This window comes from Rutidosis leptorrhynchoides, chromosome 1 (genome assembly GCF_046630445.1).
Source record: "Rutidosis leptorrhynchoides isolate AG116_Rl617_1_P2 chromosome 1, CSIRO_AGI_Rlap_v1, whole genome shotgun sequence".
In the NCBI taxonomy this organism is placed as follows: Eukaryota; Viridiplantae; Streptophyta; class Magnoliopsida; order Asterales; family Asteraceae; genus Rutidosis; species Rutidosis leptorrhynchoides.
In genome coordinates, this window is record NC_092333.1 from 243,061,424 (window position 1) to 243,079,395 (window position 17,972).

General features: G+C 35.2%; 1 protein-coding gene across 1 annotated transcript; it reads right to left on the reverse strand.

Annotated features, from left to right (window-relative positions):
* Positions 1–3,888: 3,888 nt before the first annotated feature.
* On the reverse strand, positions 3,889–4,746 carry LOC139896267 (uncharacterized). Its single transcript, XM_071878869.1, has one exon. The coding sequence runs from the start codon at positions 4,744–4,746 to the stop codon at positions 3,889–3,891; it is 858 nt and encodes a 285-aa protein (XP_071734970.1).
* Between the last annotated feature and the right edge of the window lie 13,226 nt (positions 4,747–17,972).

Below are 17,972 nucleotides of genomic sequence, written 5' to 3' on the forward strand. Positions count from 1 at the left end.
GGGTTACCTGGATGCTTTGCAATGAATGCATCAATTTCCTGCTTCCTCTTGTTTATCTCCCCCTTTTTGACATCATCAAGCTCTTCATCAGACATTGGTGGAGAATCTATGTGAGTAATGTGATCATAGATCCTTTCTTGGAAATCTTTGATGGTTTCAAGTTCTGTAGATAGATCAGCAACCTCAGAACGAATGCTATCAACCTCCTTTATAGCTACCTCCGTTGAATCTAACCTCCTGTTTATAGTCTGCAATATAGCATTGTTAGAACATGAAGTGGTTTCCTGATCATTATGTACCTGCATCACCACACCCGGAAAATTCCCACCCAACCTCCTTACCTCCTCCAGCTCATTTCTGGTTGCCAAGTTATTATTCAAGTTATTAAACCCATCCTGCACAGTTGTCAGCTTGTCATCAAACTGGAAGTCCACTTAGTCAAAGTATTAAACATACCAACCAAGTTAACTTGTGCCTCAGGTTGGGGTGGAATACCAGCATAGGGTGATTGTGTGGTTGATGTGCCCTCACCTTTCTCCTATTGAGAAGGACTGGGATCATGAGACACAGAAGGTTTTAGAGCCTGTACCTTACCCTGTGACCTGATATCAGCATTGGCAGCTCGTGCTAGTATGTGTAAGGAGTCATTTGTGGGAGATAAGTGAGTCAGATTCTCATATGAGGCAGTAGTAGGTTTAGGTGAATTTTGTGGAGCTATGGATTGGTTTGTTGAGTCCAGGATAGGGACCTCTGTAGTTTGATAATCTGAGGGGGTTTTCTCAGGATCAGTAATGTGGTGATCCAAGTTAACAATTCTAACAGGTGAAGGATAGTTTTGATCAATAATTTCATCAGTCCCTAGCAGGGATGAAGAAGCATTGATGTTAGCATCTAACCTAGTAGCCAAATTTTGATGGGAGTCTATAGATGCTTGTTCATCTATGGTTTCAAGTATGGTGGTATTCTATGTATGACCTGGTGATTTCATAAGGTTGTGTGGTGAAAGATTTAATTCTTCGATAGTAGTGGGTAAATATGGGTTAGAGTTTGGTGGTTGTACCTCACTCATATCATCAGTCTGCAAGTTAGTATCCATACCTTATGGTGTTGTAGAAGATGGATCAGATTTTGAATGCTCATTGTCTAACCCACCTGTGATAACACCTGCATCACCTGCAATGGAGGGTGCTGTCGAATCTGCATCATTAGTTGATTGCTCAACTTCTGATACAGATGAGTGAGCCCCTTGACTAGGGCTGGGAGATGACCCAGAATATGTGAACAACTCAGAATCTGATAAATCAAAGTCTGAACTTTCATCCCTAGATTCAGGTTGCCAATCCTCTGAGGAAGATGACCCAACATTTTCAGCTGGTTGATTATTGACTCTAACCCACACCAGCATAACTGGTGTTATGCAAACTCAAGAGGGTTGATGGATAAGTGGAACATTTTACTGCTGCACTCTAGTACTTCCATAAAGTTAAATTCATGATTTAGCCCTGCATACAAAGGTGGAGTTAGGGTGTCCTCAAATATTAGACTCATGAATCTAATGAATGGGACATTGTGATCCCTAGTGCTCCTGTTAACCAGCATCAAAAGTTCATTGAAGAATAGATTTGCAAAATCTATATCTCTCCCTGTCACAAAAGCATTAAAATTTTGGATTTCCATCTCATTCATCTCACTCAAACTGCCACTTTTATAACTCAAGCTTCTTCAAATATTTGAAATTATAAAACTCCATCTTGAAGAAAACATATTCATTTTAATGATGCCTATGGTCACTGGTTGACCTAGCATTGGAAAACTTTGCTTTGCCTCAGATTTTGAGGCAAAGGCAACAAAATTATTTCTAGCAGACAGATTCAAAACATGTCTTAAAGATGCTTCAGAAATAGTTATAGTGCTAGCACCCTCACCATATGTGCCAGTGATGGTTCTAGCTTCAGAGTTACCTGTACAGGTATACCAGAATTCTGCAAGCATAGCTGAATACATGTAATCAGGGGTTCTAAAAAATCCTTCTCTAAGAGGATGCTTTTGTAAAAACAAAACAAGTTATTCATATCCCTGGTTTTGAAAATCAGCAGGTATATCAATACAAGCCACCTGATTGTTTACTGGCATTTCGACATCCTTACCTCATTTAATAGGGCGAGCCCTATTCATATTAGCAGTAGGGATAAGAACATAGGGCATGTACTTCACCATTTTCTTTTAAAAGATCAAAAGATTTTAAAGATTAACAAGAAGATGAACAGTAGTCAAATACCAGATGATCAACAGTGTATGATTAGAAGATGATGTAGAGAGCGTCTGTATAATTGTGATTGCAAAAGTATCTCCCAATGGTTGAGACTATCTATTTATACCATTCACAATAACTCTAAACTATCTTAATTAACTGATTTGACACCAAACTTACCGTTTGCCCCAAAAAGAAAGCTATTGTTTGAAATTAACTAAAAACTAGCCGTTGTAATAGAATTTACAAACTCTAATCATTACTAAACCAGAAAAACGTTTTAATTTACACAAAATATTTATGAATTTTCAGGAAATTAAAATATAAAGAAATTTTACAACTAAGTCTATAAAAACTAGAATCTGGATGACGTCATCCAAACTAAAAAAAATACTCAGTTATCATATTCTCCGGACAACATCTCTAGAGAAGGATTCAACATACCCAACCTTTTCAAAATATAAAAATGTATTTCTTCACTTAAAGGTTTTTTAAAGATATCAACCAACTGATCATTAGTTCCCACAAGCTTTAGCACAACTTTTCCCTTTTTAACACATTCCCTGATGAAGTGATGTCTAATCTCATTGTGTTTAGTTCTTGAATGAAACACAGGATTTTCAGTAATAGCAATTGCACTTTCATTATCACATATGTTAGGAGTCTTTGTAAGAATCACATCATAATCAGCCAATTGATGCTGCATCCATAACAATTGAGCACAACATCCATCAGCAGCAACATACTCAGCTTCAGCAGTTGAAGTAGCAACAGAATTTTGCTTTTTACTTGACCAACTAACCAATTTTTTACCCAATAATTGACAACCACTAGAAGTTCTTTTTCTATCTAACTTACACCCTGCATAGTCAGCATCTGTATACCCAATGAGATCAAAACCAGAACCTTTGGGATACCAAAGACCCAAATTAGGAGTACCTTTTAAGTACCTAAAAATTCTTTTAACAGCCTTATAATGAGAATATTTTGGGTCTGCCTGATATCTTGCACATAAACATGTGGCAAACATGATATCAGGTCTGCTAGCAGCTAGGTATACTATTGAACCAATCATTCCCTTGTAAGTCTTTTCACAAACAGATTTTCCAGTTTCATCTTTAATCAATTTTTCAGATACACTCATAGGAGTTTTCAAGGTGGAACAGTTTTTAAAAGCATATTTTTCAATTAAGTTTAAAATATAGGTGCTCTGGTTTATAAAAATTCTCTCAGGACTTTTTTTGACTTGCAAACTCAAAAAGTGATTTAACTTACACAAGTTACTCATTTTGTACTATTTAGACATTGTATCAGAAAACCATTTACCCAAATGTGGATTTGTAGATCCAAAAATGATATCATCCACATAAATATGGACAAGCAAGACATCACCTTTATCCTTTTTAATGAATAAGGTTTTGTCTATTGATCCTCTGACAAATTTCTTTGACAGATGAAAAGATGTTAGAGTATCATACCAAGCCCTCAGTGCTTGTTTTAAACCATACAGTGCTTTATCAAGCATGTAAACATAATCAGGAAATTTCTTACTTACAAAACCTGGAGGTTATTTAACATACACCTCCTCTTGAAGTTTTCCATTCTAAAATGCACTCTTTAAATCCATTTGTGATACTTCAAAAGTCCATGTGTAAGGCATAAGATAAGAAGAGTCTGATTGTCTCCATCCTTGCCATAGGTGCAAAAGTCTCATCATAATCAATACTTTCTTGTTGCCTGTAACCTTGAGCAACAAGCCTAGCTTTGTTTCTCACAACAATACCATCTTTATCAACCTTATTCCTGTACACCCATCTAGTTTCAATAGCAGTCTTCCCAGCAGGCTTGGGTACCAAAGTCCAAACTTCATTTCTTTCAAACTCCATTAATTGTTCCGTCATGGCTTCAACCCAATCATCATCTTTCAAAGCTTCGTCAATCTTTTTAGGCTCAATGAGAGATAGAAAACTTGTATACAAACAGTATTTAGCAATTGCATCATCAGACATAGGAGTTTGTGAAGTAGAAGTTCCTTTAGGTAAACCTTTGGTGTTGACAACATAATCCTCAAGATATCTTGGAGGATTAATATATCTTGTAGATCTTCTAGCACTTTCATTACCATTAATCACAGGCTCAGTACCAACATCATCTTCATCAGAATTTTCTTCAATAGGAATATCAGTTGCTTCCACTTCAGTAGAGGAAGTTTCATTTGTAGTATTTAAAGAATCATTTACCTTGACACAGCCATCTTCATCTTTAGAGTCATATTCTAAAATGTAAGTCTGTGAACCAGACTCATCATTCTTAGGAGAGAGTTCAAAAAGAATATTGGAATCTGTATTAGCATAAACATCTGTAGTAATAGAATTCTCATCAAAAGTGATGTGAATAGATTCCTCAATCTTCTTTCTTCTAGAGTTGAATGCTCTATAAGCTTTAGAAACAGATGAATATCCCATGAAGATGCCTTCATCAGACTTAGGTTCCATTTTGCCCAGCAAATCTCTTTGATTGAGAATATAGCATTTACAGCCAAAAATTTGAAAAGTGAATAGTAGGAACTTTCTTATGATAAAGCTCATAAGGAGTCTTTCCATGTTTCTTCACAATAATAGATTTATTTTGAGTATAACAAGCAGTATTGACTGCTTCTGCCCAAAACCTGATAGCAACATTTGCATGACACAACATAGTCCTTGCAGCTTCAATAAGAGTCCTATTCCTTCTTTCAGCAACACCATTTTGCTGTGGTATCCTGAAATCAGAGAAATTTTGACACATTTTCACAAAATTTAACAAGAGTAGCATTCTTGAACTCAGTTCCATGATCACTTCTCAATTGTTTAACCAGCTTGCCCTTTTATACCTGCTCCTTCTTAATCAAATTAATGATCTCTTCTGGTGCATCACTTTTAGCATACAAGAAAATTACCCATGTAAACCTGGAGTATTCATCAATAATCATCAGGGTATACTTTTTTCCACTCAAACTTCTAATGTTCATATGCCCAAAGAGGTCCATATGAAGCATGTGAAGAGGTTCATTAATGGAAGCTAGAGTCTTGGAGTGAAAATGAGCTTTGGTTTGTTTACCCTTGACACAAGCAGAGCAGACTTTATCCTTTTTGTAGGAGAGCTGTGGTAGCCCTCTTACTAAATTCTTCTTAGACAATTCATTTATATTCTTGAAGTTCAAAGGAGAAAGTCTTCTATGCCATAACCAATTTAACTCAAGAACGGTGTGTGAGTAAAGACAAGTACCAATACTAGAATTTGTAGTATCAAGATCAACCACATACACATTCTGTTGCCTCCAAGCAACCAAAATAGGTTTCCCTTTAGGATCATAGATGATTCCAGCATTTTTCTTTATCCTTATCACACAATCTTCATCAGCAACTGGACTCACACTCAACAGATTATTCATTAACCCTTCTATAAGAGCAACTCTCTTTAAAGAAACACCACCAACTTTGACAGAACCATATCCAATAGTTTTACCAACAGAGTTATCTCCATATCTTACAGAGGGACCTTTTTCTTCTACAAACCCTTCAAGATGCTCCTTGCATCCTGTCATGTGTCTTGAGCATCCACTATCCAAAAACCATTTTCTTTCATTTTGCACAAGACACAAAAACAATAAACATTAGTTACCTTTGGGAACCCACTATGCAGTGGGTTCACATGAAGAGATTTTTACTCTCCAAACAAATGACTTATTCTCTATCCAATTTTTTCTTTAAATTGATCCTGAATGTTTGACCATTGTTTGTCTAATTTTAGCCATTTGTTGACTTTTTCAAGACTTTTGGGTTTGTTTGACTCAGTTTTGACCTTAGGTTTATCTTTCAGCTTTTTACAGAGTTTTAATAGCTTTGATTTCAAAACATTTCTGTTTTTTTACTTTTAGAATCAGCATGTGTCTTTCCTGAGATCAAAGTGTCACTCTGTTTAATTGAGTCTGTATCTGAGTCTGATGATCCAGACTCTAATCTAGAGTCTGTATTTACAGATTCTGATGCAGGCTCTGTGCTATAAATGGATCCAGATTCTGGTCTAACAAAAGCATTGGTTAAGAATTGCTTATCACCATCAATCTTAAGAAAAGTATTATGTAAAATCACAGGCTTAAATCTATTGGGATACTTTTCTTTTTCAATTCATGTATCATTCTTAAGATCAAAACCTACACCAAGCACAACCCTAATATCTGCAGGTATTTTCCTAGCTATAACATCTGAATTTTTCTTAGATGATACACACCAAGATTTACAAATTTTCTCATACTTATATTCTCTTTCTCTAATTTTCCTTTTCTCATTATCAAATCTTATAACCTCTTTATTAAAACTAGATTTGTATGTTGCTAGTTCAATTCTGCATTGATCTGTTTCACTTATGTGTATGTCTTTCTCTCTAACTATGGCTTTAAAATTATCAAGTTCTCATTTTAATCTTTTGTTCTCTTCTAAACAAGATTTAAAATCATTCAACAAATACTGAAACATGCTTACTTTTCATTATCAACATAGTGAACAAAATTTTGTAACTTATAAGCAGTAGATTTATCACTATTTGACGGATTATTAAGTTTCTCAGCAATTTTCAAGTCAACTTCAAATTGACTAGATGACTTCTCCTTAAATGTCCCGTTCATATTGATTATAAACGTTCCATATTAATTGATTTCGTTGCGAGGTTTTGACCTCTATATGAGACATTTTTCAAAGACTGCATTCGATTTTAGAACAAACCATAACCTTTAAAATATTACGACGATTATCAAATATTGATAATCTAAAATATAGCGTTTTTCACACGACCATTACATAATGGTTTACAATAATATTACACATCAACATAAGTCTTGGAATGCAGTTTTTAAACAATATTATACAAGCATGGACTCCAAATCTTGTCCTTAATTTAGTATGCAACAGCGGAAGCTCTTAATAATCACCTGAGAATAAACATGCTTAAAACGTCAACAAAATTGTTGGTGAGTTATAGGTTTAACCTACATATTATCAAATAATAATAATAGACCACAAGATTTCATTTTTATAACACATCTCATATCAGGCATTTCGCAAACTGCATAGAGATAAAAATCATTCATATGTTGAACACCTGGTAACCGACCTTAACAAGATGCATATAGAATATCCCCATCATTCCGGGACTCTCATCGGATATGATAAATCGAAGTACTAAAGCATCCGTAACTCGGATGAGGCTTGTTGGGCCAAATAGATCTATCTTTAGGATTCGCGTCAATTAGGGGCCATTTCCCTAATTCTTAGGCTACCAAGCTAAAAAGGGGCATATTCGGTTCGATAATCCAACATAGAAAGTAGTTTTGATTACTTGTGTCTATTTTGTAAAACATTTATAAACTGCATGTATTCTCATCCCAAAATAATAGATTTTAAAAGTGGGACTATAACTCACTTTTACATATTTTTACTTCGTCGGGAAGTAAGACTTGGCCACTGGTCGATTCACGAACCTATAACAAATGTGTACATATATATCAAAGTATGTTCAAAATATAATTACAACATTTTTAATACATTTTGATGTTTTAAGTTTATTAAGTCAGCTGTCCTCGTTAGTAACCTACAACTAGTTGTCCAAAGTTAGATGTACAGAAATAAATTGATATATATTATCTTGAATCAATCCACGACCCAGTGTATACACGTCTCAGGCTAGATCACAACTCAAAGTATATATATTTTTGGAATCAACCTCAACCCTGTATAGCTAACTCCAACATTACTGCATATAGAGTATCTATGGTTGTTCCAAATAATATATATACATGGGTCGATATGATATGTCAAAACATTTGCATACGTGTCTATGGTATCCTAAGATTACATAATATATTAGAATACATGTAATACAATATGAGTTAGCTAGGATATGATTAATATAGATTTGTTACCAATTTTCACATAGCTACAATAAGAAAAATTATCCAATCTTGTTTTACCCATAACTTCTTCGTTTTAAATCCGTTTTGAGTGAATCAAATTGCTATGGTTTCATATTGAACTCTATTTTATGAATCTAAACAGAAAAGGTATAGGTTTATAGTCGGAAGTATAAGTTACAAGTCATTTTTGTAAGAGGTAGTCATTTCAGTCGAAAGAACGACGTCTAGATGACCATTTTGGAAAACATACTTCCACTTTGAGTTTAACCATGATTTTTGGAAATAGTTTCATGTTCATAATAAAAATCATTTTCCCAGAAAAACAACTTTTAAATCAAAGTTTATCATAGTTTTTAATTAACTAACCCAAAACAGCCCGCGGTGTTACTACGACGGCGTATATCCGATTTTACGGTGTTTTTCGTGTTTTCCGGTTTTAAATCATTAAGTTAGCATATCATATAGATATAAAACATGTGTTTAGTTGATTTTAAAAGTCAAGTTAGAAGGATTAACTTTTGTTTGCGAACAAGTTTAGAATTAACTAAACTATGTTCTAGTGATTTCAAGTTTAAACCTTCGAATAAGGTAGTTTTATATATATGAATCGAATGATGTTATCAAAATCATTACTACCTCAAGTTTAGTAGGTAAATCTACTGGAAGTGACAAAAAATGATCTAGCTTCAAAGGATCTTGGATGACTTGAAATTTCTTGAAGCAGAATCATGACACGAAAACAAGTTCAAGTAAGATTATCACTCGAATTAAGATAGTTATAGTTATAAGAATTGAATCAAATTTTGTATATGAGTATTACCTTGATTTAGAATGATATCTTACTGTAAACAACAAGGATTTCTTGAGGTTGGATAATCACTCTACAAGATTGGAAGTGAGCTATTAAACTTGGAAGTATTCTTGATTTTATGAAACTAGAACTTGTAGAATTTATGAAGAACACTTAGAACTTGAAGATAGAACTTGAGAGAGATTACTTAGATGAAGAAAATTGAAGAATGAAAGTGTTTGTAGGTGTTTTTGGTCATTGGTATATGGATTAGATATAAAGGATGTGTAATTTTGTTTACATGTAAATAAGTCATGAATGATTACTAATATTTTTGTAATTTTATGAGATATTTCATGCTAGTTGCTAAATGATGGTTCCCACATGTGTTAGGTGACTCATATGGAATGCTAAGAGCTGATCATTGGAGTGTATATACCAATAGTACATACATCTAAAAGCTGTGTATTGTACGAGTACGAATACGGGTGCATACGAGTAGAATTGTTGATGAAACTGAACAAGGATGTAATTGTAAGCATTTTTGTTAAGTAGAAGTATTTTGATAAGTGTCTTTAATTCTTTCAAAAGTGTATGAATACATATTAAAACACTACATGTATATACATTTTAACTGAGTCATTAAGTCATCGTTAGTCATTACATGTAAGTGTTGTTTTGAAACCTTTAGGTTAACGATCTTGTTAAATGTTGCTAACCCATTGTTTATTATATCTAAAGAGATGTTAAATTATTACATTATTATGATATTATAATGTATGAATATATCTTAATATGATATATATACATTAAAATGTTGTTACAACGATAATCGTTACATATATGCCTCGTTTCGAAATTCTTAAGTTAGTAGTCTTGTTTTACATATGTAGTTCATTGTTAACACACTTAATGATATACTTAATTATCATTTTATAATGTTAAACATAGTGTATCAATATCTTAATATGATTCATATGTATTTAGTAAGACGTTGTTATAACGATAATCGTTATATATATATTTTCGAGTTTCTTAATTCAATTAACTCATTTTTTTATGTATATCACTCATTGTTAATATACTTAGTGAGATACTTACTTATCATAATCTCATGTTAACCATATATATATCCATATATATATCATCATGTAGTTTTTACAAATTTTTAACGTTCGTGAATCGCCGGTCAACTTGGGTGGTCAATTGTCTATATGAAGCACATTTCAAATAATCAAGTCTTAACAAGTTTGATTGCTTAACATGTTGAAAACATTTAATCATGTAAATATACCAATTTCATTTAATATATATAAACATGGAAAAGTTCGGGTCACTACAGTACATACCCGTTAAATAAATTTCGTCCCGAAATTTTAAGCGGTTGAAGGTGTTGACGAATCTTCTGGAAATAGGTACGGGTATTTTAGCTTCATTTGATCTTCATGCTCCCAGGTGAACTCGGGTCCCCTACGAGCATTCCATCGAACCTTGACGATCGGTATCTTATTTTTCTTGAGCCTTTTAACCTCACGATCCATTATCTCGACGGGTTCTTCAATGAATTGTAGTTTTTAATTGATTTTAATTTCGTCTAAAGGAATAGTGAGATCTTCTTTAGCTAAGAACTTCTTCAGATTCGAGACGTGAAAGGTATTATGTACTTTGGCGAGTTGTTGAGGTAATTCAAGTCGGTAGGCTACTGGTCCGACACGATCTAAAATCATGAATGGTTCAATGTATCTTAGATTTAGTTTCCCCCGTTTACCAAATCGAACAACGCCTTTCCAAGGCGAAACCTTAAGCATGACCATCTCCTCAATTTCAAATTCTATATCTTTCCTTTAAAGGTCCGCGTAGCTCTTTTGTCGACTCTGAGCAGTTTTCAACCTTTGTTGAATTTGGATGATTTTCTCTATAGTTTCTTGGATTATCTCCGGACCCGTAATCTGTCTATCCCCCAATTCATTCCAACAAATTGTAGATCTGCACTTTCTACCATAAAGTGCTTCGAACGGTTCCATTTCGATACTCGAGTGGTAACTGTTATTGTAGGAAAATTCTGCTAATGGTAGATGTCGATCCCAACCGTTTCCAAAATCAATAACACATGCTCGTAGCATGTCTTCAAGAGTCTGTATCGTCCTTTCGCTCTGCCCATCGGTTTATGGATGATAGGCAGTACTCATGTCTAAACGAGTTCCCAATGCTTGTTGTAATGTCTGCCAAAACCTTGAAACAAATCTGCCATTTCTATCAGAGATAATAGAGATTGGTATTCCATGTCTAGAGACAACTTCCTTTAAGTATAATCTCGCCAACTTCTCCATTTTATCATCTTCTCTCATTGGCAGAAAGTGTGCTGACTTGGTGAGACGATCGACTATTACCCAAATAGTATCATAACCACTTACAGTTCTTGGAAATTTAGTAATGAAATCCATGGTAATGTTTTCCCATTTCCATTCTGGGATTTCGGGTTGTTGAAGTAGACCTGATGGTTTCTGATGTTCATCTTTGACCTTAGAACACGTCAAACATTCTCCTACGTATCTAGCAATATCGGCTTTCATACCCGACCACCAAAAGTGTTTCTTGAGATCTTTGTACATCTTCCCCGCTCTAGGATGTATTGAATATCTGGTTTTATGTGCTTCCTTAAGTACCTTTTCTCTCACATCTCCAAACTTTGGTACCCAAATTCTTTCAGCCCTATACCGGGTTCCGTCTTCCCGAATATTAAGATGTTTCTCCGATCCTTTGGGTATTTCATTCTTCAACTTTCCTTCTTTTACAACTCCCTGTTGCGCCTCCTTTATTTGAGTAGTAAGGTTAGTACGAATAATTTTATTCATAGCTTTTACCCGCATTGGTTCTCTGTCCTTTCTACTCAAAGCGTCGGCTACCACATTTGCCTTCCCCGAGTGGTAACGAATCTCGAAATCATAATCATTCAATAACTCAATCCACCTACGCTGCCTCATGTTCAGTTGTTTCTGATTAAATATATGTTGGAGACTTTTGTGGTCGGTATATATGATACTTTTGACCCCATATAAGTAGTGCCTCCAAGTCTTTAATGCAAAAACAACAGCGCCCAATTCCAAATCGTGAGTCGTATAATTTTGCTCATGAATCTTCAATTGTCTGGACGCATAAGCAATTACCTTCGTTCGTTGCATTAATACACAACCGAGACCTTGCTTTGAGGCATCACAATATATCACAAAATCATCATTCCCTTCAGGCAATGACAATATAGGTGCCGTAGTTAACTTTTTCTTCAACAATTGAAACGCTTTCTCCTGCTCATCCTTCCATTCAAATTTCTTCCCTTTATGCGTTAATGCAGTCAAGGGTTTTGCTATTTTGGAAAAATCTTGGATGAACCTTCTGTAGTAACCAGCCAGTCCTAAAAATTGGCGTATATACTTCGGAGTTTTTAGGGTTTCCCACTTTTCAACGGTTTCAATCTTTGCCGGATCCACTTGAATACCTTCTTTGTTCACTATGTGACCGAGGAATTGAACTTCTTCCAACCAAAATGCACACTTTGAAAACTTAGCGTACAGTTTTTCTTTCCTCAACAACTCTAGCACTTTTCTCAAATGTTCTTCTTGCTCTTGATCATTCTTTGAGTAAATAAGTATGTCATCGATAAAAAAATTGACAAACTTGTCAAGGTATGGTCCACACACTCGGTTCATGAGGTCCATGAACACAGCTGGTGCGTTAGTCAACCCAAACGGCATAACCATAAACTCGTAATGACCGTAATGCGTCCTAAAAGCAGTCTTTGGGATATCATCCTCCTTCACCCGCATTTGATGATACCCAGAACGTAAATCAATCTTCGAATAAACTGACGAGCCTTGTAGTTGTTCAAATAAGTCGTCGATTCTTGGTAGTGGATAACGATTCTTGATGGTAAGTTTGTTCAACTCTCGGTAGTCGATACACAATCTGAATGTACCATCCTTCTTTTTGACAAACAAAACAGGAGCTCCCCATGGTGATGTACTTGGTCGTATAAAACCACGCTCTAAAAGTTTTTTTAGTTGGCTTTGGAGTTCTTTCATTTCACTGGGTGCGAGTATGTATGGAGCACGAGCTATTGGTGCAGCTCCTGGTACGAGATCTATTTGAAATTCAACAGATCGATGTGGAGGTAGTCCCGGTAATTCTTTCAGAAATACATCGGGAAATTCTTTTGCGACGGGAACATTATTGATGTTCTTTTCTTCGGGTTTGACTTCTTCGATGTGTGCTAGAACCGCATAGCAACCTTTTCTTATTAGTTTTTACGCCTTCAAATTACTAATAAGATTTAGCTTCGCGTTGCTCTTTTCTCCGTACACCATTATAGGTTTTCCTTTTTCTCGTACAATGCAAATTGCATTTTTGTAACATACGATTTCCGCTCTCTCCTTTTTCAACCAGTCCATGCCGATTATCACATCAAAACTCCCTAACTCTACTGGTATCAAATCGATCTTAAACATTTCGCTAAGCAGTTTAATTTCTCGATTCCAACATATTTTATCTGCCGAAATTAATTTACCGTTTGCTAATTCGAGTAAAAACTTATTATTCATAGGCGTCAATGGACCACTTAATTTAGCACAAAAATCTCTACTCATATAATTCCTATCCGCACCCGAATCAAATAAAACATAAGCAGATTTTTCATCGATAAGAAACGTACCCGTAACAAGCTCCGGGTCTTCCTGCGCTTCTTCTGCATTAATGTTAAAAACTCTCCCACGGCTTTGCCCATTATTATTTCCCTGGTTTGGACACGCAGTTTTGTAGTGGCCCTTCTTCCCGCATCCATAATAAATAATGTGGGCATTAATTGTTCCTTTACCCTATGGTCCATAAATTTCACACTTCGTTGTATCATGACCCTTTCTATTACATTTAGTACATGTTGCTGGACAAAAAGTAGTTGGATGGTACCCTTCACACCTCAGACACGGAATTTTCTGATTTTGATTACCAGTGTTGTTATTGAGATTGTTGTTGGGATTTTTGTTGTTGCGGTTGGTATTATTGTTGGGATGATTGTTGTAGTTGTTGTTGTTGGAATGGTTTTTATTGCGTTTGTTGTTGCGAAAAATGGTACGATTGTGGTTGTGATTGTGGTGTTGATTGTTGAAATTATGACTCTTGTCACTGGGTTCTTCCCACTTTCTCTTGACTTTTTTCATTTTGGCCTCCTCGGCCGCCTGCTCTTTAATCCTTCCCTCGATCTGGTTTATAAGTTTGTGAGCCATTCGGCTTGCCTTTTGCATTGAAGTGGGCGCACTTGAACTCACATCCTCCTGAATTCTCTCTGGTAACCCCTTTACAAACGCATCGATCTGTTCTTCTTCATCTTCGAACACTCTTGGGCACAATAAACACAACTCGGTGAATCATCGTTCGTATGTGGTGATATCGAATCCATTCGTTCATAATTCTCTAAGCTCTGTCTTTAGCTTATTGACTTCGTTTCTGGGACGGTACTGCTCGTTCATCAAGTGTTTGAATGCTGACCACGGTAGTGCGTAAGCAGCATCTTATCCTACTTGTTCGAGATAGGTATTCCATCATGTTAACGCAGTACCTGTGAAGGTATGCGTGGCGTACTTTACCTTATCTTCCTCGGCACATTTGCTTATAGCAAACACAGTTTTGACCTTTTCTGTCCATCGTTTTAGTCCGACTGGTCCTTCAGTTCCATCGAATTAAAGAGGTTTACAGGCAGTGAAAGCCTTATAGGAGCATCCTACACGGTTTCCTGTGGAGTTAACTCCACTGCTAGACCCTGAGTTATTGTTGTTTTGCATTGCAGCTTGTACTGCGGCTATATTTGCTGCAAGGAAAGCACGGAAGTCTTCCTCACTCATGTTCAAGTTCTGACGAGTAGTCGGTGCCATTTCCTTCAAAAATAGCCAAAAGAATTAAGTTAATCATATAGGATATTAAGAGTAGTCAATAGTATTCCGTAGCATAAAATGAACTCATTTATAAAAGCTTTTTCTTCATATTAGCGTTTTATAAGTTTTAATTCGGGTAATACCTACCCGTTAAGTTCATACTTAGTAGCTAACATACAATTCAACTACTACAATTCTATATGAAAAACTGATTATAATAATAATTCACATTCAAACTTTTATACAATATTTTGCAAACTTACAATACCGCTATTTTACATATAGCATGAAATATAGCACATAAAAACTCTGATACAAAACAGTTGCGAAGACAATTCTAGTTAATACGCAAGTCGTTCAACAAAGGCAATAAAGACACGTAATTCATACATCCAGAAACAAGTCATGCATTCTGGTTTTACTAAGACTACTTCCCATCCTTGGTCTTGTGGAACATAACAGTTGTGACCGTTGACAAGACAGCATGTTGTAATGTCGCCAAAAGGACGAGGGTTTCGTAATGTCCAACAGCCCCGTAATAATCTAAAAACCTTGTTTCTCACCCCAACTACTGAATCCGTCACTTGTGGGAAGGTTTTATTTAAAAGTTGCAATCCGATGTTCTTTTTCTCACTTTGGTAAGAAGCGAACATCACTAACCCGTAAGCATAACATGCTTCTTTATGTTGCATGTTAGAAGCTCTTTCTAATTCACGAAATCCTATGTTGGGATATGTTGAGTCAAAATAGGTTCTTAACCCGTAGCGTAAAATTGCATTTGGGTTCCCCGCATTTAACGCTTTAAAGAAAACACGGCGTAACTCATGGTCTCCCCAATGTGATATACCCCACCTATCAAAGGAAAGCCTTTTATAAACTAAGGCATTTCTGGAAAGTCTTTCAAATGTTTGACAAGTTAATTTCGCCATAACTAAATGTGCTGATGAATTCTGACCGACTCTAGATAAGATTTCCTCAATCATATCCTCTGGTAGGACTTCTAAAATATTTGGTTGTCTACCCTTAACGTCCATTTTGTTTTTATACTGTAAAATAGACAAGGATTATATTCATAAAAGATAATTAACAAACAATACAAGCAGTTTTTACATGGAACATAAAAGTACAAGCACACTACAATACATATAATACACAATATGATTACAACCCTCTAATTTGAATCACTGATTTCTTCTTCTTCGGACTTGGTTCGTTTTCCTAATTTTCTAGGGATATATGGTGTTCCTCTAATACGAGCCATCGTTTTCCATAATGGTTTAGAAAAACCTGGTGGTTTAGAGGTTCCTGGGTTATTGTTACAATTTAGGAAATACGGACGTTGCCGATACATATAAAGTTCATCGGGGTTGGAATCAGGTTTCTCTATTTTTATACCTTTTCCCTTATTATTTTCTTTTGCTATATTAAATTGGGTCGAGGTAATTTCTATAACATCATCGGAATCCTCATCGGGATTCGATTCATCGGAAAATTGGTAATCTTCCCAATATTTTGCTTCCTCGGCGGAAACACCATTGACCATTGTTAACTTTGGTCCGTTGGTTGAGGATTTTATTTTATTTAATCGATTTACTGTAGGTATCAATATTTCTTCCTCCGGAACCTCTTCTTCTTCCGGTTCCTCCTCTTCCGATTCCTCCTCGGGAATATGTGAATCTTCCCAAAGTATATTCGACTCTTCATTATTATTAGGTGAGTCGATGGGATTTGTACTAGTGGTAGACATCTATCACACAATATCAAACACATTAAGAGGTTAATATATCACATAATATTTACATGTTAATAATATATAGTTTCCAACAAAAGTGTTAAGCAGTCGTTTTAAAAGAAAACCCGGTCGAAGTCCAGACTCACTAATGTATCCTAACAATCTCGATAAGACACACTAATGCAAATTACTGGTTCTCTAAGACCAATGCTCTGATACCAACTTAAATGTCCCATTCATATTGATTATAAACGTTCCATATTAATTGATTTCGTTGCGAGGTTTTGACCTCTATATGAGACGTTTTTCAAAGACTGCATTCGATTTTAGAACAAACCATAACCTTTAAAATATTACGACGATTATGAAATATTGATAATCTAAAATATAGCGTTTTTCACACGACCATTACATAATGGTGTACAATAATATTACACATCAACATAAGTCTTCGAATGCAGTTTTTAAACAATATTATACAAGCATGGACTCCAAATCTTGTCCTTAATTTAGTATGCAACAGCGGAAGCCCTTAATAATCACCTGAGAATAAACATGCTTAAAACGTCAATAAAATTGTTGGTGAGTTATAGGTTTAACCTACATATTATCAAATCATAATAATAGACCACAAGATTTCATTTTTATAACACATCTCATATCAGGCATTTCGCAAACTGCATAGAGATAAAAATCATTCATATGTTAAACACCTGGTAACCGACCTTAACAAGATGCATATAGAATATCCCCATCATTCCGGGACTCTCATCGGATATGATAAATCAAAGTACTAAAGCATCCGTAACTCGGATGAGGCTTGTTGGGCCAAATAGATCTATCTTTAGGATTCGCGTCAATTAGGGGCCATTTCCCTAATTCTTAGGCTACCAAGCTAAAAAGGGGCATATTCGGTTCGATAATCCAACATAGAAAGTAGTTTTGATTACTTGTGTCTATTTTGTAAAACATTTATAAACTGCATGTATTCTCATCCCAAAATAATAGATTTTAAAAGTGGGACTATAACTCACTTTCACAGATTTTTACTTCGTCGGGAAGTAAGACTTGGCCACTGGTCGATTCACGAACCTATAACAAATATGTACATATATATCAAAGTATGTTCAAAATATAATTACAACATTTTTAATACATTTTGATGTTTTAAGTTTATTAAGTCAGCTGTCCTCGTTAGTAACCTATAACTAGTTGTCCAAAGTTAGATGTACAGAAATAAATTGATATATATTATCTTGAATCAATCCACGACCCAGTATATACACGTCTCAGGCTAGATCACAACTCAAAGTATATATATTTTTGGA